General features: G+C 44.5%; 1 protein-coding gene across 2 annotated transcripts in view; it reads left to right on the top strand.

Moving 5' to 3' along the window:
• The first annotated feature begins 909 nt into the window (after nucleotides 1–909).
• Nucleotides 910–26,370, top strand: part of SPOCK1 (SPARC (osteonectin), cwcv and kazal like domains proteoglycan 1) — a 524,236-nt gene continuing 498,775 nt past the window's right edge. For both annotated transcript variants that reach the window (XM_009209152.3, XM_009209151.3), the window contains exons 1-2: nucleotides 910–1,073; nucleotides 1,690–1,875. In XM_009209152.3, coding sequence (XP_009207416.1) covers nucleotides 1,690–1,875 — 186 coding nt within the window. In that variant the 5' untranslated portion in view covers nucleotides 910–1,073. The remainder of the gene's footprint in view (nucleotides 1,074–1,689; nucleotides 1,876–26,370) is intronic.

Genomic DNA, 26,370 nt, shown 5'->3' with positions numbered 1-26,370 from the left:
GGCTCAGGCCGGGATATTGGTCTTTATCAGGAAAGCATTGTGAAGAATTTTGTGTTGAGGGGAGAAGGGTGATGGGATGGTCAGACTTGTTTTGAAAGAGCGCTCAGGTGTCTGGGGAATGGGGTGTAGTCGTACAGAGAAAGGTGATAGGCCAGTGTCACCTGTATACAGGCAGGGGAAGGCATTAAGTCCCTTCCAGCCCTATTTCACCAAACATTGCTGGGTATTTGGAAAGGGGGTGGGGGATGGGGCAGGACCAGCTTCCCACTTCTCAGTGTTCTGTCCCTGTAGCCTGATCTGTTTTTCCTCTCTCCCCTCCCTCCCGCCTAGGGGAACCCGACATATTAGTGCTGGGGCCGGTTCTCAAGGGGCAGGACGGTGGTAAGCATGGCATAGGGCGCGGGAGTGCAGAGATGCAGGTGGGTGCATGACTTGGGATGGGCAGTGCAGATATTCACTTATCCAGGGAATGGCAGGACAGTGGTTCTCAAACTTTGCTGTGCATAAAAAACGCCTGGGGAGCTCATTAAAAGTGCAGACTTGGAGGCTTTCCTAAGGAATGCTGACTCAGCAAGTGGGGCCAGCGGGGCAGGAATCTTCATTTTTAAGACGCTCGCTTCTCTCTCCACCCAGGTGATTTTGATCTAGATAACCCGATGGCCTTCCTTTTGAGAATGCTTCCATGCGGGCCTGCGTCTTGGCCTCATATCCTCATATCCTCAGTCCCCTTTTCTGTCTCGCACCAGCCTGGGCCTGAAAGCTGATTTCAGCCCTGCATTAGGATGTGAATGACCACGTTCCGGGCTGAGGCGGCCGGGCTGTCGGGCCGGCAGCGCGCGGCCGCCAGGGGGCGCCAGAGCCTTGGCTCGCGCGCTCGGCCTCCTCCGCCCGCGGACGCCGCGCCCGAGCCAGCGAGCGAGCGGAGCACAGAGCTGCGGGCTCACAAAGCGGCCAGACGCGCGGCGGCGGCGGGTGGCAGGAGCGCAGGGACGCGAGCCCGCGATCAGCCTTTCGGGCGACCGTGCCGCGGGAGCTCGAGCAACTCGGACGCGGGGACCCGGGCCGGCCCCAAGGTACGTGCCCAGCGGAACCCCGCGCCCCAACTTGGAGTAGTTGGGACCTCCCCGCGGCCGCCTAGGGGGCTGGCAGGGTCAGGGCCTGGGGTTACCTCCGTGTGCCCTTCTTACCCCCGAGACCGCAGGGCGCGCGAGGGAGACCTTTCCCTTAGCTGTGGTCGGGAACCCCCCAGCTGCTGGCAGTCCCCACCCCGCTTGCCGGAGCTCGGGTGCTGCTGGAGCCCTGTTCTCCCCTCCCCTGCCCCAAAGCTATGTGCACCGTCTGTGGGAGTGTGGCTTGCGGACCCGGGCTCCCCGCTTCTGGGGAGGGGTACCAAGCCCCTGATAGGAAGGCGGCATCTGTGGGACACTCGGAGAATAGGCGAGAGGGGTCCCCTGTAGTTGGACGGCAGCCTCGGATTCGTGACGCAGCCTCCTCGTTCGTAGCTTAGTCCCCCATTCGTGAGAGGGGTCCCTGGGTCCAGAGGCGCGACAGGCGTCCCAGGTGCGCGAGCGCAGCCCGTCCCCGCTGCGGGGTCCCCTCCTCTGGGCTGGGGCGCTGGGACGCCTGGGTACCTGGGGCTCGCGGCCGCCCGCCCTCCCCGCTCACCGCCCCGCGCGCCCTGCCCCGCAGATGCCGGCAATCGCGGTGCTGGCGGCGGCCGCCGCGGCGTGGTGCTTTCTCCAAGTCGAGAGCCGGCACCTGGACGCGCTCGCCGGAGGCGCGGGCCCCAACCACGGCAATTTCCTAGACAATGACCAGTGGCTGAGCACCGTCTCCCAGTACGACCGGGACAAGTACTGGAACCGCTTTCGAGACGTGAGTACCTGCGCCACCCGGCCCTGGGGGGCGCGGAGCCTCTCGGAGGGGACCCCTGAAACGGGGTTGGTGTGTGTGTGTGGGGGGGCAGGTGGGCATCTCCCGTGGGGGCTGGTTGGTCCCTGCTTCCTGGGCACGGTCTTGCCTGAAAGGAACTTTAAAGAGAACTTCGAAGGCTCCATGCGCTTACCTGTTACCTGTGGGCCAGGTGTGTGCATTTGTAGGGCTGCGGGAAGTGACTGCACTAAAATACTGCACAGATCACCAGCAGCTGTGGAGAAAGAGGTTCTCTGAGCTTCCGACTTCTAACCGTGATGGTAGACTTTGCCTAGCTTCCGAGAAGACCGCCCCAGGGCAGCGGTGGCGTGGACCATCTCTAGGGTGTGTCAGGAGAATCCCTGCTGGAGAGGTTGGGTCTGGGAGTGGTCCCAGCTATTTATGGGGGAGTCAGGGGTTGCATGTCTGTGTGTGTGTGTGTGGGGGGGGCGGTCATGGCAATGGGCTTGATAATATACAGGGAAGGTGGAGTGGTTTGACCCTCGGAGTCTTGAAACAGGAACAGCTAGCCTGTGCAGTTGGTCCCCTGACCTGAAAGGGACCCTGGGTGGCAGCGCATTGCTCTTTCGAGGGAGCCCTGGGAGTGGAGAAAGTTACTCTCGGACACCCAGAAGCACACTTGCGGCCTGTTTCTGCCCCAAGGCTGGCTGCCACTCCCCAGGTGTGCCCCAGGGATGTGCGGCAAGAGGCATCTGGTGCAGTCTTTCCAGCAGATGGCATCTCCTCCGTTCTGTGGGCGCCTCTGCCAGCTTCTTCAAGGACTGCCCCAGCTGGCCAGGGCCTTCCCCTTCTAGGTGACTTGGAAGTACCATATTTTATGGTACTTAACATTAGGAATTCCTGTTTCTGAGAAGCCTTAAATATTGTAAAAGTGCCCAAGGCTTAACAGTAAAAAAGGAAAAAAGCTTTAATGTTCAAATGCACTGTTTCTTTTTGTTTCTGATCAGTTTTGGTGTTAAATTAATATTTTTAGCAGCATGTGTTTTTAAAAAATGATAATTTGACCTATACCACAGACCTCCTTGTTAATGTCATGGGGCATGGTTTACAGACTCTTTGAGGTGGAATATGTATGGGGGTCAACTTCCTCCACTGGACTCCTCTAAGCTCTGCTCTCAGTATCTGCAGGCCTTGCAGTGATGGGGGATTTGAGAAATGGAATGAATTGCAGATGTTTCCGTACACTTTCTAAAGAGCACCCTCTCCAGATCCCTATCCAGAGGAGATGCACTCATAGCTTCGTGTGGGGGCTAATCACTCTCCTCTCTGTTCCTCCTCTTCCTCTTTCTAGTTGATATTGGACTGCTTCTCTTGGAAAGGGGATTTCAAACACTTTCAATGAATAGCCACAGTTTTTTGGGGCTTTTAATCAAAATTGTAATTTCATTAAAATTTTTAATTGATATATAATAACTGTTAGGGTCTTACTTTTGCAGTAGATATGCCCCCTACTTTCCTCCCCTACACCAGTGAGATTCTTCCCGTTCATTGCCCCGTTCCTGACCTACTCCTTTAACTGCTCAGATCTGAGAATCCTGCATTGATTACCTTTGCCTGTGGGTGAAAAAGATGCCCAAACCATGAAGAATTCACCTGGGGCAGAGATAATTTTGCTTTTTGTTTTGTTTTGCTTTTACTTTTCTATGGTTATGTTTTAGATAGAGTTGAGGAGCAGGGCAGTTGCTTGACTTTGCTAGAGGTGGAAGAATTGAGCCAGGATTAGAAGTGCAGGGCCACCTCTGTAGATGCCTTGGTGCTCCTGGCAGCTGGACTGGGTTGAAAACACTTGTGCTTGTTGGATCTTTGGATTATGGAAAGGTTTACCATGCTTTCATGCCTGTTCAAGATTTTCTAGTCTCAGTGTATCATAAGCATGATATTCTGAATTCCTGCTTAGCTTTAATTTTTTAAAAATTGGGCTTCTCTTCATTTCCCATCTTTCTTATGGATGGTGGTGACATTTTTAGATCTTTGAATCAGTGTGTTTCCAAACCTGACTGAGGATGAAGCTCACCTGAAGTGCTTGTTAAATTATAGCATCCATGGTCCTCCCCTGGAGAATCTGACTTTACCTTTCTGGGGTGAGTGCAGGGAATCCATATTTTAAGCAAACATACTAGGTTATTATTATGATGTTTAGGAAATACTGCCTTTAGATAGTGTATAAATGTCCAAGACATAACAAAAAGAAAAGCTTTTATGTCCCAGTACACTATTGTTTTTTTTGTTTGTTTTTGGAGCAGTTTTAGACATTACACTAATATTTTTAGCAGCATATATTTAAAAAATGATAATTTAATCCAGCATGCCATTAAAACATCTAAAAATGTTCAAAAAATATCCCAAACATCTTCAACAATCACCCATTTTAAATGCTGTATGGAGTCACCTGACACTAACAGTGGCTCAGACATAGTTTAATGTCATTAACCTCCAAAGTGTTGTAGAACTCAGACCAGACACACTTTTAGGGCAAGTCCCTGGAATAATCACAAAGCCTGAGCCTGGGAACATGGGGTAAGAATTTGCTTTCTATAGAAACCTACTATTCAGTGGGCAATTGATAAAGCCTGAGCTAGTCTTGCAGTTGCTCAGCCAGCTTAATCATTTTCACTGAGCCAAGCCTTGCTTGAGGTCGACAAAGCCCCAGCTTCTTTGCTATTTCTTTGGTTGTTTTGTTGAAGCTACTGATAACTTTGAAAGGCTGTGTCCCACAATTATTGTTATGATGCCTGTCAATTTTTGGAACTGATTGTGAAAGAGAACTTGTGGCTTTCCTCCTGACTTGTCTGTTTTTTGGACTTGGGGGAGAGAGATTCAGATGTGATTTTTGAACCTTGGAAATGGAAAACTAAGGGCCGTTGTTAGAGAGTTGATTGTAACCCTTGGTTGTTGTTACAGGGTCAACTTTGAAATGAATATGACAGTGGGGTGTGTGTGCCATCTCCCTGTTGGGTGTGCTGTGACATTGCCAGAGGTGACCTGGCAACCTCTACTTATCTTGAAAACTGTCCTATTGCTCTAGATATATAAATACTTATTGTCCCCTTATTTTTAGAAGTAAAGTATTCAGAACAACTCCATGGTTTATTCCCTGGAGTTACGGATCCAGGACAAATAGAACAACATTCAGATGATTGCCCCTAAATGTATTTGTGGTCTGTTAGTTTCGTCATTCTTCTTTTATAAACACGAGCTATTGGGAAGTTTTGGCCAGGCGGAGGCCCGGACTTTTGTACACAATGTTAAGGAGGCGATGAAGAAGCAGATGTCTGTATTAAGTTGTTCAATAATTTTCCATCTTTAGCCGACATGCATTTAACTCCTTCACGGCTTGAGGTTGAGGAATCAAGATGCCACAACCATTCTCCTAATTTTTCTGAATCTGATTTGGCTTTGGCTTTCCATGACCATTACTGTAAGGAAATTTTCCTCTGTTCATTTGTACATTCATGCATTCCAACAAATATTTATCTACCATTGGCTAGGCATTGGGTTATAGGAGTGAACAAGATAAATACGTGTAATGTCTTCTTTCATGTAACCTCTTGCCTGCTAGAGGAAATTCTTCAATGTATGGTATGCTGTCATAGACTTCTTATTCTGTTTTCTTTAAAAAAATTTTTTTTTTCTAGAAACATAATACAGTCTGGTTGTAACTGAAAGATTAAAACGTTGCAGAAATCGGTAATAGCTAACATTTATGGAGTACCGAGTGTGCCAGACACTGTTTAAGCTACTTTCCACATATTATCTCACTTAATATTCATAACAGTCCTATGAGAGAAGTACACTTATTATCATCTCCTATTTTCTGGGAGGTTAAGTCTCTTGATCAAAATTAGAGCTGAGATGTGGAGGAGCTGGGGCTGGAACCATGCCATCTGACTCTAGGCTCTCTCTGTACCACAGCCAATCAGGAGTTGAGTGGATTTGGGGTGCAAGCCTCCACTGATAGCACATTACAAGTTTTTCCTGCTTTATGAATGAGGGCAATCCATGAATAACCTTAGGTTAAGACCAAGTGGGATGGGAAGTCAGGTGGACACAATGTACTGTTGGGGTCATGTCAGAGCTTATCTTCTCCTAATAATGAGCTGCTGATTTGATTAAAATACTATTGTTGCTTACACCATACATGACATTTTCTTTCTTTTGCACACATGAAACCCTGACATTTAACTTTAGGATAATTACCTTTAGCGGGCCTGAAGAATCAGAAGTGTTGCCTTGGCTGGCATTTATCTTACTGTGGAGTGACCTGAGTGTGTAATTCTAAGAAGAGCACAAGGACCAACTTCTGTTCTTTTTCCTTCTGGCACATGCTCTGTGGGATTTGGTGGTCTTTGTAGCAGAGCTGGGGTGGCAGCAAGCATCTGATCTGCTCATTTGATCTTAATATATCCGCTATAATGAGTTTCAAGGGCAAGTGGAGCCTATTGATAAAACAGTGGCTGGCTCAGTCAGTGGGGCTGGTGACAGAAGAGGTGGTATGGCTTAGTGGATCAGTCATTAATCTGTCACCACGGAAACTCAGCCCGTAATCGAGAGTAGCAGAAAATCATTTTGATTAAACAGGTTCAAGGAGACTTAAATGAGTTTGTGATCCTGACTGTCTTTAATGAACCCACTATCTTAAATCCCCTGTACTAGCTGACCATTGATAGAAATAATTATTTCACAGGGATCATTATAAAGGGACAGTTTAAAAGTTGATAGGCCTAAGAGCCTTGATGTCTTCTCTGTCCTTACCGTCAGTGTGCCCTTGCCAGAGAAAAGCTAAGTCTTTTTAGATGGCAGAACTCCTTGCCCCAGTTGGCCTTCCCAGGCCTCTCCGTGATACTTCAGCAGGACTGTATCACTGGGAGGATAAGTGCTCTCCTATGTTCTGATGAGGCCAGTTTCAAAACTAAGAAGTGGCTCCAAATGGATAATGAACCCATAGTACTTGCCTAGAGGAGTGGGACCTCATCATTCACTCAATCACTTTGTTACTTGAGGAGACAAAATAATGTTAGTAATTAAATAATGTGTCATAATTTCTTATTGATTGACTCAATATAATGTGTTTCAAACCAAACAAAATATCTAAACACAAGAACATTCAGGATGACTCATTTTACCTTTCTGTGGTGAGGTGACTGCCTGTGTTCCTTGGAAAATTCAGAAGACCCAGACTTACACTTGGTCTTATCTCTCCAGGTGAGATAGTTACAAACAAAATAAATTTCCTCTAAGAGATTATGTAATTCACTTAAGGTTACAAGTATTTGTCCATCATGTTTCATTCAGTGTGAGATGCCACCAATGGTGAGATGCACCATTTTAATGAACCGTCAAGGAGTAAGACAGTGCCTGGTGTGAAGAGTTTAATAGACCTCTGGATAAAGCTGGAATTCCAAAGGGCTACACCGTCTGTGTAGAGGTAAACAAGAAATAAACTCACCACTAAGGGAAGGGGCCACAGCAAGGCTACTTGCCTCTCTCCACTCTGCATTGGTGGATGGAGAGAAAAGATATGCTCCAAGCAACTGAGCAGGCTGGCACTCTTGCAGGTTTCTAGTCTACATGCACACTCTCATTGTGCCCTCCCCCTATAAAAAACTTACACAGTTCATTTAACTTAAAACAATCTCAGATTATTTATCATCTCTGAGCCTCTGACTCCTCATTTGTTAAGAAGTGATGATAATATTCCTTTGGTGAAACTCTAGATTGCAAGTGGTTGAAATGTGGTCCAAGCTGGCTTAAATGGAAGAGAAAACATATTCACTTGTATAACTAAAAATTCTAATAAGCTGTGGTTTATTTAAGGCTGGATCCAGGGGCTCAAGTTACATCATAGGACTAGGGGTTTGTGTGTGTCTTATTCTGTCTCCCTGCTCTTATGTTGGTTTTGTGCTCAGGCTGTTTGGTTCCATGTAGTGGCTCATGGCAACTGCAAATCTGCATCATCATAGTTTTCATGTTCTCAATAGTGCCAACAGTAGTCCCAGAACTGAGACTTGTCAGATTTCCCAGTGTTAGGCACCTATTCCTCTGTCAATCACTTTGGCTAAGTTGGTAGAGTATGCTGATTGTCCAAGACTGGATTATATGCCCAGGGCTGGGGCCTAGGGCTAGAGTGGCGGAGGTGGTTTCATTGGATCCCACTGTTGATGGATGGTAGAAGGGTAATTTCTCAAGGGGAAATGGATGCCTGTTGGGCAGACATCAACAGATGTCCACTGTGTTGACCAAGCTTATGGGTTTAGCATGAAGAGTAAATTGGTTAATGCAGGTGAAGCTCTTAGCACAATGCCTGGAGTCATATATACTCAGCAAGTGGAGGCTATTCTTTTTATTAATGTCAACAACTCCTATAGTACTGTTATGCCATATTCCTCGATTTATAGTTGTATATATCTACATTTTAGCTTATTTATTAGTTGGATGCCTCTTGAAGAACCTAAGTCTTGTCATGCCTCACACACAGCAGGTGGCCAGTAAGCATTTTGTTGACTTGAATTGCCTCCTGAGCAAACCTCTTGGATGAACCTGAGGAAGGAAAGCTTTTACGAGCATACTAGGCACATTTGTTTATAGTCTTTCAGAGGTGGAAATTCTCAGGGTCACACATATTGAAAAAGTGTTTTTTAGTCTAACTCCTATCTCTAAGTCAGGACCTCACCCCTTTGTAATGCCTTTTAAGATACACCATTGTATATAGCTTGGTGTCCTCACACCTTTACAACACAGAGCCCCACTCAGAAAGCTGCTCATTGAGTGTTAGAACGAATGAATGGCTGAGTGCACCAGGCCAGAACTTTCCACACCTCTGGCAAGTGGAGGGGTTCACTGCAGAGGGCTGTCATGGCAGAGTGAGTCATACTAGCTTTGAATGTGTATGTCTCACTCTATTAGTAATTGACAATGATGATGGATACTAACAAATGCAGTGCGGTTGAGAGGCAGAGGGAACCCAGCAGGGAAATGCAACCTCCCTCGCAATTCCAGCACAATCCCTGATTCCGTGAAAAGCTCTTTGAGGCTGAGTCATATTGTGGTGTAAGTGCCCACTCTTAACCTGAGATCAAGCTTAGGTCTTTGGCTAGAGCATCAGTTTCCTCTTCTGTAAAACTGGAATGGTGATACTTGCACTGTGAGGCTCTGGTGGAGGACTGGGTAAGCACGTGGCACAAAGTAGGTGCTTGTGATCTTTGAGTGGCTGGTGTATCTATTTTAATTCATAATGATCTATAATCATTTAATTTAAGGGAGCTTACTTCTTGTCTGGCTTGTGAGTGTGAGTTGTTGGCACTCAGCTCTAGATACTGCTTTCTGTCTCTTAGAAACATGTTGGGGGAGTTAGTTCCATGATCCTGAGCCTGTCTTCACTCCATTTCTTGCCAGTCTGGAAGGCTGTGTGAAGTTCCATATGGCCCATTCTTTGTTATTTTCCAGTTGTAGCTCCTGGCACAGAAGATCTTGCTATCATATTTCACATTCTTGCTGGACCTCCTCCCCGAAACTGGCAACTCACATCATGAAGTATCTGGGAGGGGGTTTGTGCGCAACTGTGCCTGAAATCCGAGTTACGCGAAGGGTGCCCCTAGGAGCTCTGTTATGCAACCAAGCACTACTTGGTGTCACTTCAATATTAAGCTCTGAGCCAGTTGCCTCCAGCTCGTCTCGAGAGGTAGAAACCTCATCTTGTCCTGCCAGAGTGGTCCCAGGCAGGCTTTATGGGCACCAGGGGATGGAATCCATTTTGAGACAAATGATCCAACCAGCCTGTGTATTACTGCGGCGTTCTCAGCACCCTCTGTACCTCTGGTGCCCATAATTTGGTCTTGATTTTGCATCACATTGGCATCACTATACTTGGGGAAGTTCTTGCAGGGTCTAGCACATGCTTCTTGGCACTCAGGCTGTCCCCAAGCTCCAGATTTGGCGTTACAACCAAAGGAGAATACTAGTAGGATTAGCCAGACCTTTGATCCTTCTCTCCAAAGACCCAGTTCTTGCATTCCAGATCATTACAGGTCATCAGAAGGTCTGTCATTCACTACAGCCCAAGCAGGTTGGTTGTGGCTTAGGAGAAACCCAGCGATAACAGTTAATGCAGGTAGGGTAATTTGTTGTCACACAAATATTCTTCCACTGCCAGCTATGTGCCAGGCCTCTGCTAGGTGCTGGGTGAAGAAGATAGACACGTTTATACCTTCCTGGTGTTTATGGTCTAGTGTGGTAGACAAATAATCACAAAATAATCATTTAGGTTCCTTTGAGAAAAGCGCTACAAGGCAGAGGCACCGATGCTCTCAAAATATGTCATGGGAAAGGGGAAGAGGAACCCATTAACCTTTTTGGCTGGGGACTGCTTCTCTGGGAAGGACATTGAAGCTGAGCCCTGCAGGAGGATGGCAGTGAACCAGGCGAGGAGAGGCCATGGGAAGAGCGGCTCCAAAGGCCTTGAGGTGGGAAAGACCTTGATGTGTTTTCATCAGATGCCTTGGCCCTAGGGTTCCCTTAAGTAGCAAGCTTTCTCCTAGTGTATTTTAAAGCACACTTCACATGTTTTCAACTTAACACACATTTGGGGGCAGGGGAATGAGTCAACTGCAAAAAGTGAGGCTCACAGATGGCCCAAGTACTTGGAAGAATGGCCTGTTCTTTTCCTCCCCTCTTTGTGCCTCACACTGCCATCTTCTGCAGCCATCTCTATTGTATAAACATCCATCACCCTGGTCCCCCACTTAATCCTTCCTACCTCTGGTGTCCGTAGTCTGGAAGTTTCTCCTTCCCTGTGTGGTCAAGTGTCCTGGGCTTTAGAGCTCCTACAGTTCCCACTGCTGTTTAGAAGTAAGAAGACCATAGTGTTTCTGGGACAGAGTGGTGATCTATGGAGTTTATATTTTAAAAATGAGACATGGGGCTTCTCCTTCCCCTCCTCCCCTCCACTGTCGCTTTGAGATTAAAGATGAAAAGCAAGACATCCCCACTGACGGATCAGCGTAGCGGCAGAGATGGACACGCGTGCGGTTACTTCAGCACCATATGGGGAGTGTGTGGATAGCATGTGCACCTTCTTGCCTTTGGGTCTGAGTCCGCCTAGCGTTCCTATGACAGACATGAGGGTAATGATTTCTTTTTGGGGAAGATGAAAGATGCATTCACAGACTGGTGATGTGAATTATTGGAGGTTCTTTTAGAAGGGTATTGCTAAGATCCAAGTTAACTTGATTGGGTAGCTTTTCTCATGGTTTTATGAAAGTATACCCTCTCACTTGATCCTTAAAAACACACTTTTCTCTGGGGAAAGGGAGGAAGGGAGGACATATTATACAAGGATTTGTAATGCTTCCCAAACCCTTCCTGTGTGATCTGGGACACACCACACTCCAGAGGGCACCGTCAACATTCCCCAGCAGAATTATGTGGTGGGTGGGTAGGCATTTATGTAAAGTCCGTCGGCGCCTGTGATTGGAGCAGGGAAGCAGAAGTTACTGCAGGTGTTCCAGGCAATCTTTGCACAAATAAAACATGGAGAAAACAAACATGCAGAGAGCAGGGCCTCCACTTTCTATTTCAGATGTACTTGTTCTGTCCTGCCATGCAGATGGAGTCACACTCTAACTCAAATCTGAGAGGCCTGGCCAAGGCAAAGAGAAAAGATGCCCAGAGCGGTCTGTTAGAGTGGCATTCTCAGACTAACATCTTTACAGTCTTGAGAAATCACTGTCAGGGTATATTTAAAATGCAGATTTCATCCTCCTAGTCCAGAGCATAGTCTTTAGCAGGTCAAAGGTGGCACCCAGGAACCTGCATTTTAAATAAGCAGTCCAGGTGATTCTTTTTTTTTTTGAGACAGAGTCTCGCTCTCTCGCCCAGGCTGGAGTGCAGTGGCGCAATCTCAGCTCACTGCAACCTCTGCTGCCTGGGTACAAATGATTCTCCTGCCTCAGACTCCCAAGTAGCTGGGACTACAGTCATGCACCACCATGCCCAGCTAATTTTTGTATTTTTAGTAGAGACAGGGTTTTGCCGCATTGGCCAGGCTGGTCTCAAACTCCTGACCTCAAGTGATCTGCCCGCCTTGGCTTCTCAAAGTGCTGGGGTTACAGGCATGAGCCACTGGTCTCGGCCTAGTCCAGGTGATTCTGATATAGGTAGTTCTCAGACTGTATTTTTAGGAAAATCCTAGAGAATTGTTATTCATCCCAAATAGCCAACACCATTTAGCTGCAATGAATAATAACATTTTAGACAAAATGAGCATTTTATTTTGAAGACTTGCAATAGATTAATATGAGTGCAGTATTTTCCCCTTATGCCAACAGGGCTACCATTCACAGCAGAAAAAATGGTCTTGTTTTCCAATATGTGACTCTACATAGGCCTTAGCAACAACTATTGTCATGAGGTTTTCCTGGAATGGAGTAACATTTGGGTCTTGATTGGCTGCCAGGGCCCAGGGATGCTTGCAAACATGAGCACAGTGGAATTGATGTAGGACCTTCTACATGACAGAATTCCAGGGGATCATCTCAGCATATTTGTCTCCAAAAGGCCTGATTCTAGCTAACTCTGGCCTGACTTTATATCTTCTCTAACACAACTGATGTGTTTTCTGGACAGATGAAATGAAGGAAATTGACTCTGACATTGGTTTTAGTTTATAGTGAAAATAGTATTGAAACTGAAGTGGTGTTAAGGGTATGTAACAAACAAGGAATGGTGGATGTAATAAAGAATGTTTACTCTTGGGCACTGAGATGCAGATACTGATAGTCGGAACCACAGAGGGAGTCTGAGACACGGGGGCTGGATGGTGACATTACCTGATACTCTTTTTTTGGTGTAGTCAATTCTTTTCTTGGTTGGCCAGATTTTTTATTTTTTGAAAGATCAGAAGGCATCCACTCCCCTGCCCCCCCGCCCAAAAAAAAAAAAGGACTCATCAAAGTTTAGAAAATTTATGAGCGTCAACCAGACTTGGCAGTATTCCTCATTCTGAAGTCATTCTATTCCTACTGAACAAACTCTCAAATGTTCTTTACCCCAGCTTCTTGAATTTCCTTTAATTAATGGTAAATTCATGGCACCTAAAATTGATTAAAAAAAAAATATTGCCAAGAGGAAGAAAATAGTTAAATCTGTTGGACAGACTTATGTGACTATTTGGGGGCCTTTCCATTGTTCCACTGTTAGGGGAATATGGGGAATTTCTGGATCTTTTCATGCTTATTGGACATGATGATTCCCTGTGACTTCTGTGGACATGGTTGGCTGGTATCAGCACTTTCATCTGGCCAAGGCCTCACTTCCCATCTGAGTCAGCCAGCCTTGTCATGACTCTGGACCTGGTCTGGAGCCTTTGTCCAGCCACCTGGAATGAGGCCTGCATCACTTCCAATGAATAAGACAGTCAAATGCTATCCATAGCAAACATAAAATAATACTGTATTTACTTTTAGAGAAATTGTGAGATTTTTACATGCCAGAATTGTTGGTTTAAAAATTCCTATATCAGAAAGACCTTTTCATGTGTTTTTTGGAATATTTTGTTTCTTTCCATGGCCATCCAGGTCCTAGATATTTGCCTTTTTAGAAACCAGATCCTGGTGCACTGATTCAGTAGGTTTTGTTTATTCATGCATTCATACCAAAGATACTTATTGACCAGGCTACCATGTACCAGGCACTGTGCTGTGCACTTAGGATGTAGCAGAGGGGAAACAAACATGATTCCTGTCCCCTGGTCAGGCTGCAGGCTTTCTATTTGCGACAAAGGGAAGAGAAAGAGGTGCTTGGAAGTCAGGGAAACCTGTTGCGAATTTTTCTGCAAAGAAAAGGGCCTGCTCTGCAAATGGCCCAGAGCCGTTCTGGCAAGCGGGGCTTCCAGAGGCGTTGTCCTTCTTGTGATCCAGGGCCCTGTCTCTGAATCTTTCTGGTGTTCAGGTCACTTCAGCTTGCCTCAGCTCTTCCTGGCATACATGGGCAACCTCTGTCATTTTACCTAATTTTATGAGTGCAGACACTGCCCACAGGCCAACCTGAAGGTGCTGGCCTGTACAATCAAGGTGGAGAGTTCAGATAAGACAGAACTTGTGTGTGCATACATGCCGAGGTGTGGTGAATTTAGCCTTGTCAGGGCTGTTGGTCGAGGGCTGTAGTGAATGGAGAGAGAATTATGGAGAACACACCCTGCCCTTAGCAGCCCTGGATTGGTAGGGAGTGTGTTTTATTGGAGCACAGTGTACCGAGATCGAAAGGTGCACATTATAAATGTCCCACTTGATGCAGTTTCTCAAAGTGAACACACCCAAACAACCAGATCAGGAAACAGAATATTACCAGCATCTTCGAAGACCGTTTCATGCCCCTAGCGGTCACTGACTTTTAACACCATAGATGTGTTTTGACCATTTTCTTACTTGTATAAATGGAATAAATATATACTTTTAAATGTCTGGCTTCTTTTTTTTCCAACATTAAATTTGTTATACTTTTTTTTGTTTTTGTTTTTTTAAATTTTTCATTGCTGTATAAATATTCCACAATTTATTTTGTTGAAATATATTTGTTACATTGTTATATAACAATATATTGTTGAAGGGCAGTTAGTTTCCAGTTTTTGCTTATTACATAATAGCGCTCTCTGAAGCATGTCTTTTGGTGAACTCATGTACACATTTTTCTCAGGTACACACCTAGGTGTGGGAATCCACTGGTCACCATTAAGATAGGTGAGTGTTTAACTTAAAGAGATGCAGTTAACTAGTTTTCCAAAGTGGTTATGGCAATTACTCTTTCATTCATATGTAGAGGTTCACTGGGAGCAACATCTTTTGTTTTGCTGATTGAGAAATTAAAAAGAGAAATCCTATAATCTAGCCCATACATCCAATTCAACAAAAACGTATCAACTACGTGTCAGACATTTGCCTACCCTTATGAAAATTATGTTCCAGTTGAGGGAGAAAAGCAACACAGTTAAAGATACAATGATTGGTTTTAAGTGCTAGGGACAAAGATACCCTAGTATAGAAAGAATATAGAGGGGATATATTTATGCTCTAATGGTGGGTCTTCCATTATTCTTTTGGCTTTACAGTGTTCTTTTCCCAATTTCAAGAAATAGATAATTTTTAAAAAAGAACTATTCACAATAGCAAAGACTTGGAATCAACCCAAATGTCCATCAGTGACAGACTGGATTAAGAAAATGTGGCACATATACACCATGGAATACTATGCAGCCATAAAAAAGGATGAGTTTGTGTCCTTTGTAGGGACATGGATGCAGCTGGAAACCATCATTCTTAGCAAACTATCACAAGAACAGAAAACCAAACACCGCATGTTCTCACTCATAGGTGGGAACTGAACAATGAGAACACTTGGACTCGGGAAGGGGAACATCACACACCGGGGCCTATCATGGGGAGGGGGGAGGGATTGCATTGGGAGTTATACCTGATGTAAATGACGAGTTGATGGGTGCTGACGAGTTGATGGGTGCAGCACAGCAACATGGCACAAGCATACATATGTAACAAACTTGCACGTTATGCACATGTACCCTAGAACTTAAAGTATAATAATAAAAAATTTAAGAAAAAAAGATACAGAAAAGTGAAATTACTTCCCTCCAAAATGCACTCACCTTGAATACTTTTTAGGAAGGGTCTATTTGCCTCAAGTAGACTTTTGAATACGTAAGTTTTTATTTTCATGGTTAATATCATGCTGCTTATATGATTTGGTGCTGTCTTTTTTCATGTAACAACACAACATAAACATTTTAGTATGGTACTATTCTTTGTAAATGACATTTTAATGGTGTTTTTGAGTCCAGTGAGTGTAGATGCTACAATATACTAAACTAAGGTATCTGATGGTAGGCAATTGATTGTTTCTATTTTTTCCTTATTCTAAATAATTGTGTGATGAATATTTTTGGTTATATGAGTCTTTCCACATTTACAATGATTTCCTTTTGGTATATTTCCAGAAGTAGCAATGCTCGGTGTGCCGGCGCGTGTATTTTAAAGGGCGTTGATGTATGTTATCATGTGGTACCGATTCTACCCCTGGAACTGTAGAATGTGTGTTTTATTGCAACGTTTCCAATGGTGGGTGTCAGTGAATTTTGGTAAAGAAGAAGAATTTGATGGAAACATGGCATGCCAGGTTATGTGCAAGTACTAAATCAGCACAGGTAAGGTGATGCATGATCATCAGAGTCCCGATTGGGAGGAATGTTTTTCTGATCCCACTTGAGTTTTGTTAGGGAAACAGGTGTGAGAGCCCACAGCTCACCCAGAACTGGGGAGCAGAAGCTGCTGCCCTTCCTCATGCTTGTGCCTGGCCTTGGGAATGCTTTGCAGGGCCTATTCTCTGAAGAGCCCTTTGAACTGGTTGTGGGGATATTAATGAATCCCAGCCTTGTTCCTAATTAGGAGCAGGAGCAGATGCTCCAAGCTGGATTTTAAGTGAAATTGCTGCTGACGGATGCCCTGCTCCTGGTGCAATGTATAGATGTTTCAATGCCCTTGTGGTGGATGAGGGTGAGAGGAGATCATTAAAACCCAAGTCCATTCCCACCACAGTGGTAAAGTGGTTTTTCCTGTCGAATACAGACAAGGCTTGGGCCCGCATCTCAGTCTTCATTTGTGTTCAAGACATCTACTTGATTTTCATTACCCAGGTTTTCCTCCCACCGCAGGCGTGTCTGGTGCACTCACCTCAGAGAGCAGGCAGGGAGAAGGGTTTCCCCGGGTGCTGTCTCAACATCATGAATGAGACAGAAAACACAACCGTTCTCTCGGTCTGTATCAGCTCTTTGGGACTTCTCTGCAGGCCTAGGGCAGTGATTCCTAGCCAGGAGATTTTGCCCCTAGAAGACTTTTGGCCCTGTCTGGAGACATTTTTGGTGCCATACTGGTTGGAGAGTGTGCCACTGGCATCCAGTGAGTAGAAACCATGGGTGCTGCTAAACAGCCTACAATGAACAGGGCAACCTCCCTCCAACCCAAAATAAATTGTCACTAGGGTCAAGGCTGAGAAATTCTGGCCTAGAGATACAGTTGCTCCTTTTACAATTATTTTTTAATGTGAGATATAGTCCAGGTGGATGAAGGTAAGATTGTTGTTTATTTGAGAAATACATGTGCCAGGTACTCTCCTAGGATCTGGGACACAGGGCTCCTCTTGTTTGTGACGTTTTGACTTTTCCAGAGCCAAGAGAAGGGAGGGCTAACTGAACAAATACATTATTTTTTATCTTTTATTTTTATTTTTGAGATGGAGTCTCGCTCTTGTTGTCCAGGCTGGAGTGCAATGGCGTGATCTTGGCTCACTGAACTGTCCGCCTTCCAGGTTCAAGTGATTCTTTTGTCCCAGCCTCCTGAGTAACTGGGATTACAGGTGCCCACCACTACACCTGCCTGATTTTTGTATTTTTAGAGGAGACAGAGTTTCACCATGTTAGCCAGTCTGGTGTCAAGCTCCTGACCTCAGGTGGTCCGCCCGCCTCGGCCTTCCAAAGTGCTGGGATTATGGGTGTGAGTCACCGTGCCTGGCCTAAATACATTACTTTTTATATCTCAAGGAAGTTTGACAGATTATTACATCTAATCAGGTATAATAAAGACTATGATTTTTATTATTTTTGCCAAGATAAATGGCCACTGGGAGATGTTGTTTATTTACCTATGAGTTACAGTAAATTGGCTGCACTGTGAATCAGAGAGCCCGTTTGATTTCGTTACTCTGAGGAGTAGGAAAATGCAGCATAAAAGTATTGCTCTTCCCCAAGAGAACTGACAGTCTCCAGATGGATGGGCTGGGTATTCTCCCTTGATTCTTGTTTCTACGCACATCTTGGGTAGTATCTGTTATTTCCAACAAGATGATCCTTGTTCACAGCTTGCTTCTTTTTCATCTGCTGCATGGCAAATTTTAATGACCCGGTCCCCTGAATTCTATAGCAGTGACAGCCAATGCCACATGGCTGGGTACTGGGGAGCATGTTCCTCACCCTGGTTCCTGTTTGGTCAGTTTGAGGCACACCTGGATTGTGAATTCCTGTGTTCCAGGCCTTGGCTCCTGTATTGTGGCATCTAGAAGCCTCTCTAGATGGTCAATATACATTTGAGGCTGTGCTGGGAGAGCGTTTTCTCTTTCCCTGTATAATTCTAGTATTTCTGCTTTGGGGTGGGAAAGGGGACACTGTCCATAACAAAGTGATCAAGCCCACCAGCCTCTTGGAGGATGTCTGATCACGTCTCTACTTCTGGTTCAAGTCATCTGTGAGTTCACATCAAGTCCATAGGATAGTGGAGATGGGGAACAAATGCCTCTGCTCTATTTGGATGTTTCTGCAGCTGCTGCTCATGGGTGTGAAGTCTTAGTCCAGCATTATGTGGTGTATGTACCATGTGGCCCATCCCATGGCTGGCAGAGAGAGTTCCCTTGGGCATTTTCTGCAGTTTCCCCTTCCCTCCCCTGCCCTTTATTCTGTATCCCTCCTGAAATCCTCCCAATTTCTATCCCCGATGTCCAGCCTGGGTTGCTATCTCTGCCCTGGCCAGTCACTTGCCAGGTAAAGGTCAGATGTCTTAGGCATAGGTAGGAGTATGGGAGAAAAAGTCTTTTGGGTCCAGTCTGAAAGGCCCGTTTCCCTTTAAATATTAACTTCCTGCCAGTATAACTCCTGAGCAATTCTAAGCTAAAGTGTATCTTTCTCCTTTCCAGTCTTGAGTTGAAAAGTCCAAAGGCCTACTGAGCTCTTTGGCATACTTTAGGGGGAATGGAAGACAGAGAAGAAAACCTGTAGTGTCATAGCCATAGTCTGCTCCCTTACCGCAGCTTGGCAGGACCCCATCCTTTGAGGTGCTCACACAGACCTGTAGCTGACATTGCTACTCCATGACTCGTCATCCGACAAGGGACCTTGACACTCCAGGGAATCTTCCGGAGTAACCTTTTAAGATACTTGTTATAGTTTTAAAATCTTTCCCCTCCATTCCCTTCCCCACTACAGAGTTAGTGTTCATGTGAAATGCATGTAAGACTGACCAGCAGAATGGTTGAGCCTCTGCAGAAATAACACAGATGTTGATGCATAGGCAAGAAACGCAGTTTGTGTTTTATGGGACAAGGGAAGCAGATAATAATTTTCTTCCCATATTTTTGATTTAGTAAAATTTTGAGCTTGAGAGATGCTAGATTGTCTTAATTACTGAATACTTGTGTGCTAGGCATGGTACCAGGCCGGGGGTGTGAAATTCAAGACTAAATCTTGGCTCTAAGGAGCTAAGACTATACTTGGATAAACAGGTAAATAGTTGTAACACAAGTGGATGTGAGGGAAGCATAGGACATCAAGGGAGCCTCAGGGAGGGTCATGCGATCCCAGTGGAGAGGTCAGAGAGGCTTGCAGAGAGAAGGCATCTGCTCTGAATTGTGAAATGCCTTTTGGAGAAGTATCAGAGGAAGAGGGCAAGGGGGAGAATGATGTGGAGAGTCTGTCACCCAAATAAACCCCAGAGCCTCACACAGCCAGGGCTTTGCTTAAAGTTCCATTCACAGATGCACATCCACCAGCCAAAGGAATTCGAGAGGAGTTTCAGTTTTTACTTCAAGTAAACAATATTAAAGAATACTCAAAATCATAACCCACAGTGAAGGTTCTCCAGAGCTCTGTCTTCCTCTTCCTCCTCTTCCTCTTCCCTCCTCATTCTTTTGGTCCCTTTGTGTGCTCAGGAGTCTCTTTTATGACAACAGCATAAAACTCTTCTCCTTAGCCAGGAGGTATTTGCCTCTCCGGTTAAATACTTCCCACTTTCCCCTGGCTTCTTAGGTGCTCTTCTACCCTCCTGACTTCCAGGCTAGAAATAGATAAAACGGTTCTTTAGAGGGCATGGGGTGGGTGATACGGAGTGGGGAGAAGTTGGGGAAGCTTGACATCTTAATAAGTCTCCTCCCTGTCACACTCATGGGCCATTTGGCCGTTCAGTGCCCATCCTCTCAGTAATGATAGTTGGGCTCTTTCTTGGACACATTATTTTCAGGCATCCTAATCTCTCTTTCCCAGTGGGTGTACCCTCTCTGTGCAGAGCAAAACAACTCTATGTCCAAAAGAAGCAGGAAGGCCACATAATAGGATTAGCATGTCACAGTCAGTAGAGCCGATTAGAACTAATTGTCTTGGGGCACTATTGATTGTCTTTTGGAAATTATTTCAGTAATACGAGTGAATGAGTGTGTGTGTGTGTGTGTGTGTGTGTGTGTGTGAGAAGGAGAGCAACGTGAACAGCTGCAGCTTTCTAAGACCAGTCATAAACACATGTCCTTGTTTACCAAACATGTATGGGCAGCCAGCGTATTGAAGAATTTCAGCTTGGGAAATAAACACGAGGCAGTTTTGTTTATTTTTAATTGCTGCTTTCCCTTAATAACATCTTGGCAGATTGCATCGTTTTCTATCATTTTTAGCCTTAAAACTAAGTCCAGTTGAGTTTACAACTTCCATCTTACATCAGATTTGAGGTTTTCTCTTCCTCTTCCCCTGCACAGTCTTGACTTGTGGCTTGAGGAGTCTGAGTGGGGATGAATGTCTGATTGATTATTTAACCTTTTTCCTCCCAGGCTTGCCATCAAGGTGTGCCCTCTAGAGGACCAGGCAGGGGACTTGCCTACTATATAATTTCTTGATGCAGTGGTTTGAATCTAGGTCAACCTCTTCCTTCCTATTCCACTTTTATCAGTTAGGATGGGTTAAATTATGCTGTGGTAACCAATAACTCCATATTAATCACACTTTTGCTTAAAATAACAAAGGTTTATTTCTTCTCATGCTACACATCTCTCATGGATTGGTAGGGGCTCTGATCTGCGTTGTCCCAGGACACCAGGCTGATGAAGGCTCCATCTCTGTGCATTCACAATCACTGTGCAAGAGGAAGAGTGTGCTCTGGGGCCTTGCATTAGCAATTCAGTGCATCTTCTTAGAGGTGATGCCATTTTTGAGAGCAAGGTAGGTCACATGGACAGACCCCCCATCAATGGGCCAGTTAAAGGTGATGCTATCATGTGCCTAGGAGGTGGAGAAGTCACATGCTTGGCCAGTGGTATTAATACTGTCCCAAGGGCATCTCCTCCTGGAGATCTATCCTGCAGCCTTATGCTACTAAAGTCCTCTCACCTGTAGGTGGTCCTCATGGGTGGATATACATGCAGCAGCTCCAGCTGAGCTACTGTTTGTGATGCTCCCTAAACTCTCTTTCCTTGCTCTACTAACCCATGGGGACAGAGACTTCCCTAATGCTGCCTCTTCTCTCAATTTGGCTAGACCTCTTGAATTCCCTTTTCTCTATTCAGTTAGTCACAGGACAGATAAGCAAGCTCACTGCCTGAGAAAAAGCCCAAGTGGGGAAACAAATCTTCTCTTGTTGCTGGTGCTCTAGTTTTTGAGCAGTTCTCCTATCTAATATACCCTTACATGGCACTTGAATTGGGAACACACCTCAGTGGGAAAACCTGGTAAACCTTGCGTGTCCCCAAAGGCTGGTGACCGCCACCTTCTGCCTTTGGTTTTCTTCTCATACAGGTGAGGGGAGCAGGGAGGGCTGGTGTGGAGTAATGGTAGGGGTTAGTTCTTTCTACCCCTTTTATGAAGCTCTCTGGGTAAGAATTGTTCTTTCACATCTGAAAGCTTGTTGCCTGCCCCCCTACCCCTATCTTCCTTATCGTTATTATTTTTAGAATTGTCAGGAATTTGGTGTTGAACTTTGGTCTTAGTCAAATTTGGGTTGGGGGTGGTGGTGAATACAAAGTTCCATTTAAAAAATACAGTCTAGATATAAGAGACCTAACTCTCTGCTTGGAAACATAGTAGTTTATTGATAAATAGAAAATCTTACTAATGTATACCAATTTAAAATTCCTTTAGATTTGTGGCCTAGCTTATTTTGGTGGAACTTTTACTGAACGCAAATTTCTTTTTCTGTTCAAATCTACTAGGGACTGGGGAGAAAGCTTGTTTAATTTCTAAAAACAAACATTTTTTTGGGTCATTTAGTTTATGTTGCATTTAAAGTAAAACTAGTGATTATTTCAAATCTGAATGTCTCTGACATGTGGGACTTGGATGTGATTTTTACTTTAAATCCAGTAATTTCTCCCCTTTTTGGGGATACCAATGCCAGGCTTGTCTCCTGGAGACTTTGAATCTTGTCGCAAGGGATTTTGTCTCAGGCCCTCAGGCTTGGTTATCTGATCTGTTGGTGGGTGACTCCAGCTCACTAATCTTTGCTCTAGCAATAATAACAGCTGGCATTTATTATGACTTAGCCTGTGCCAGGTGCTATTCTAAGATGGCCTTGTCACTGTTTTCCTCTGTGTTTATCCGTCCTTCCATGCTTGTGTACATCTACACATGTACTGGACTTCTATCCAAGCCTTACACATAGCCTGTTAAATCTTCCTGGTTCTGCTAGAAGATCCTATTACCTCCGTTTTATACCTGAGGAACCTGAAACACAGGATGAGGAGGTGACTTGCCCAAGTAGAAGAGCTAAGGAAAAGAAGGGGCGCTTAAATCTGGGTTTGACCCCAAACCTGCATTCTCCAGCATGCTGTGTTGCTGAATGAAGTCCACTTCATTCTGTTCCCTGGCTCGGCAGCCAGCAAGTTGACAGAAACCAGGACCTTTTCAGCTTCCTTACATGAAGCCAAGTGTCCCTCTTTCCAGAGTCAGCAGGATATGCTGATGTGTGGGAGCTGCTTTTGTCAGCTTTTTACAGTGGTCCTTAGCTTCAGGTGCTGTCTGAGCTGACAGGTGGAGCTTAGCAAGGGGTGCTCTGTTGAAAAGAGGCTCTGTTTTCCCCCTCAGATGTGATCATTCCCTGGAGAATAAGTGGGGAAGCGTCACAGTCCAGTGGACATTGACCTACTCTAGCTGCTGTTAGGGGTTGTCAGCAGGTTGACAGGTTTGCTTTGATATCTTAGCCAGCAGGCTGGCCCCCTCTGCTTCCCTGCAAGTTATACTGAGAAATGCTTCGGAAGCTAGAGATGCAAGTTGGCTATATCCAAACTGAGTGGTCTGCAAGTGTCTTCCCAACCTTGAAGCTGATGAGAAAGACATCTGGATCGTGCCTCTCCAGAATTCTCTGCAAGGGCCTTCCCAGTCCCACTTACAACACTAAATTCACTACTTAAAACAAAAAACAAAACATAACATAAACCTCACTTTTTGAGAGAATTAATCAGAAGGAAAACCTGTAATCCTGTTGCCCCAAGATAGCTGTATTGCTCTATGCATTTATATATTCACACATATACAATTTTAAATGAAATCATGAGTTGTATATGCCCCCTTCATTTTAAAATGCTACATAAACATCTTTCTGGGTCATGGCATGTACTTTGACCATGACTGCCTAGTATTTCTTTGGGTGGATAGTCCAATAATTTATTTAAATAAGGCTTTTTAAAACATTTGGACTGTTTTCAGTTTTTCCCTATTATAACAATGTTGTGATGAACATTTTCGGTGATTAAATCTTTGTTCATCTTTATTATTTCCTTGGGATACATTTTTAGTAAAAGCACTGCTGAATTGCTGGGAAATAAGAATATGTATATATATATATATATATATATATATATATATATATATTTTTTTTTTTTTGAGACAGAGTCTCATTCTGTTGTCCAGGCTGGAGTGCAGTGCCACTATCCCAGCTCACAGCAACCTCCGCCTCCCAGGTTCAAGCGATCTTTCCACCTCAGCCTCCCAAGTAGCTGGGATTACAGGCACCTGCCTCCGTGCCTGGCTGATTTTTATATTTTTAGTAGAGATGGAGTTTTACCATATTGGCCAGGCTGGTGTTGAACTTCTCACCTCAAGTAATTCACTTGCCTCAGCCTCCCAAAGTGCTGGGATTACAGGCGTGAGCCACCGTGTCCGGCCAGAAATCTAAGACTTCTGATGTGTTTTGCTGAGCTGCACACCTGCTCTTCCCCACTCAGCCTGAGAAGGTCATGTTTCATGATACCAAGGACATCGCTGACACCCCTAGAAAATGTTAAAGTCCTCTCCCTTAAGGTCTCAAAGTTCTTAGTTCTTTCACTGACCTATTCCTTCCACCTTCTAGATCTCCATTTTTCTCTTCTAAAACACAATGCTGACTTTCTTTAAGTACATAATACCTATGCATGGTTTGAAATATTTCGAAAAGGATACAGCGAATGTACTTGCTCCCACCTCTGTTTCTTATCTGCCCTGTTTTGTTCTCTGCTTCTCTTTGCTACCTGCCGTAGGTCACCATCTTTATTAGTTTCTTACACAGTCTTCCAGAAATTGCGTATGTGCATATAAGCAACTGTATAATTTGGGGCCTACCAGAGAGTGGAGGGTGGGAGGAAGGAGAGAATCAGGAAAAATAACTGTTGGGCACTAGGCTTAATACCTGGATGATGAGATAATCCGTACAGCAAACCCCCATGACATGAGTTTACCTATGTAACAAACCTGTGCATGTACCCTTGAACTCAAAAGTTAAAAAAAACCCTATAACTTGCCCCCTCCCCAACATTTTACCCCAAAGTAGGAGTCTATACATGCTGTTCTCTAGCCTGCCTTTTTAAACATAAAATAAAGAAACTTTAAAAGTAATCAGAACAGAGACAACATCTTCATCTTTTTTATGTTTAAAGACCCCCTAAGCTGAGTTTGGTGGCTCATACTATAATCCCAGCACTTTGGGAGGTTAAGGCAGGAGGATTGTTTGAGGCCAGGAGTTCAAGACCAGCCTGGGTTACATAATGAGACCCCCCATCTTTACAAAAATAAAATTAGCCAGCATGGTGTGCTTATAGTCACAGCTACTCATGAGGCTGAGGCAGGAGGATGGCTTGAGCCCAGGAGTTCAAGGCTGCAGTGAGCCATGGTTGTGCCACAGCCCTCCAGCCTGGACAACAGAGTGAAACCTTCTCTCTAAATAAATAAATAAATAAATAAAGACACTTTAGGTGATATATTAATTATCTTATGTTTTCAGTAACAAAATTATCAGACCCAGGAAATTTAATATAATAGTGATATCAAGTTTGCATTAAAATGTCTTTAGCCAGAACCTTGTTGAAAAACATTTTCTCTTACTTTCCAAAAGCATTGTATATAACTGTGTTTTTCTTCCATTCCAGCGTCTGTGAGATATTGCATTTGGTTGTTATGTCACCTTTGATCTAGAAAAGAGAAGAGTACTGCTACCATTTGGGGGAGAGGGGGGTCCTTCAGGATACTATTATTTTTCAAGGGTTCAGGCAGGTTGTCGTGTTGAATGTCACCCCATCTGTACTTGTCTGGTTGCTTCTTCACGATTGGACTCTGATCAGACACTTTGCCAGGAAGATCACAGCAGTGCTGGGCTGTATTATACTTCCCGCTGTATCACATAAGATGTCATGCCGCCTGGTCTCACTGTTGGGGATCCTTAGTTTGATCACTTGGTTAAGGGAGTGTCTGTCGGCTAGTTCAGTGTAAAGGCACCCTGTTTCCTTTGTATCCAATAAATAATCTGTGAGATGGAAGTTTGAGACCATGTGAATATCCTGTTCTTCAACAGCCTTTTACCCAAAGACTTTAGCATGCATTAATGGTCCTTTTGCTGTAGTATTACATTGCAAAGTGATGATTTTCCAAAATTACCCACATTTTTTTCACTAGTATTTTTTTTAGTAAAGAAGAGCTCTCTCCCACCTTGTTAATAACACTGTGGACTCCTGGATTTTCTTTCAGTTCATTCACACCGATTACCATTCAGTGTGTTGTCATGGACATCACTGTGCCTATTGATACACTAATTGTCCCAAATCTGACCATGGGAGCCCTTTCAAACTTGCTTTTCTGTTCTTTTGAGCACTCACTTACTTTCTGGCATAATAAGATATTCTAGGCTTATCTTGCATTTCCCCAGTCCTGGAATCAGATCCAAAGAATCCTGGTTCCTTCTAATGAAGATTGGTGTTTACAAACCAAGATCTGGGGGCTGGGTGTGCAGATTGCTATCAGGACTTGTCATTACTTTGAGCCACTTTAAGTGCGCAGAGGCAGGAATGCTATAAATTATGAGCTCTTATCGATACTTTCAGTGTAAATCAAACACCATACCATTAGACTCCATAAAATAGGCTCTTTATTTTTCCCACAGTGAGAACCCTGATTCCAACTAATATCAATACATTTACTTATTTATTTTATTCTATGATGTATGCAAGAGTCTAGGAATTACCATACTGTTAATACAACAGACCTACCAAAAGTTAATACAAAAGACCTACCAAAGTTCAAAATTTCTTTTTTTTCTTTTATTTTTCCATAAGTTATTGGGGTATAGGTGGTATTTGGTTATGTAACTTCTTTAGTGGTGATTTGTGAGATCC

Source organism: Papio anubis, chromosome 5, assembly GCF_008728515.1.
Source record: "Papio anubis isolate 15944 chromosome 5, Panubis1.0, whole genome shotgun sequence".
Lineage (NCBI taxonomy): Eukaryota > Metazoa > Chordata > Mammalia > Primates > Cercopithecidae > Papio > Papio anubis.
The sequence above is the reverse complement of the archived record's forward strand: the minus strand, read 5'-3'. Positions and strand labels throughout refer to the sequence as shown.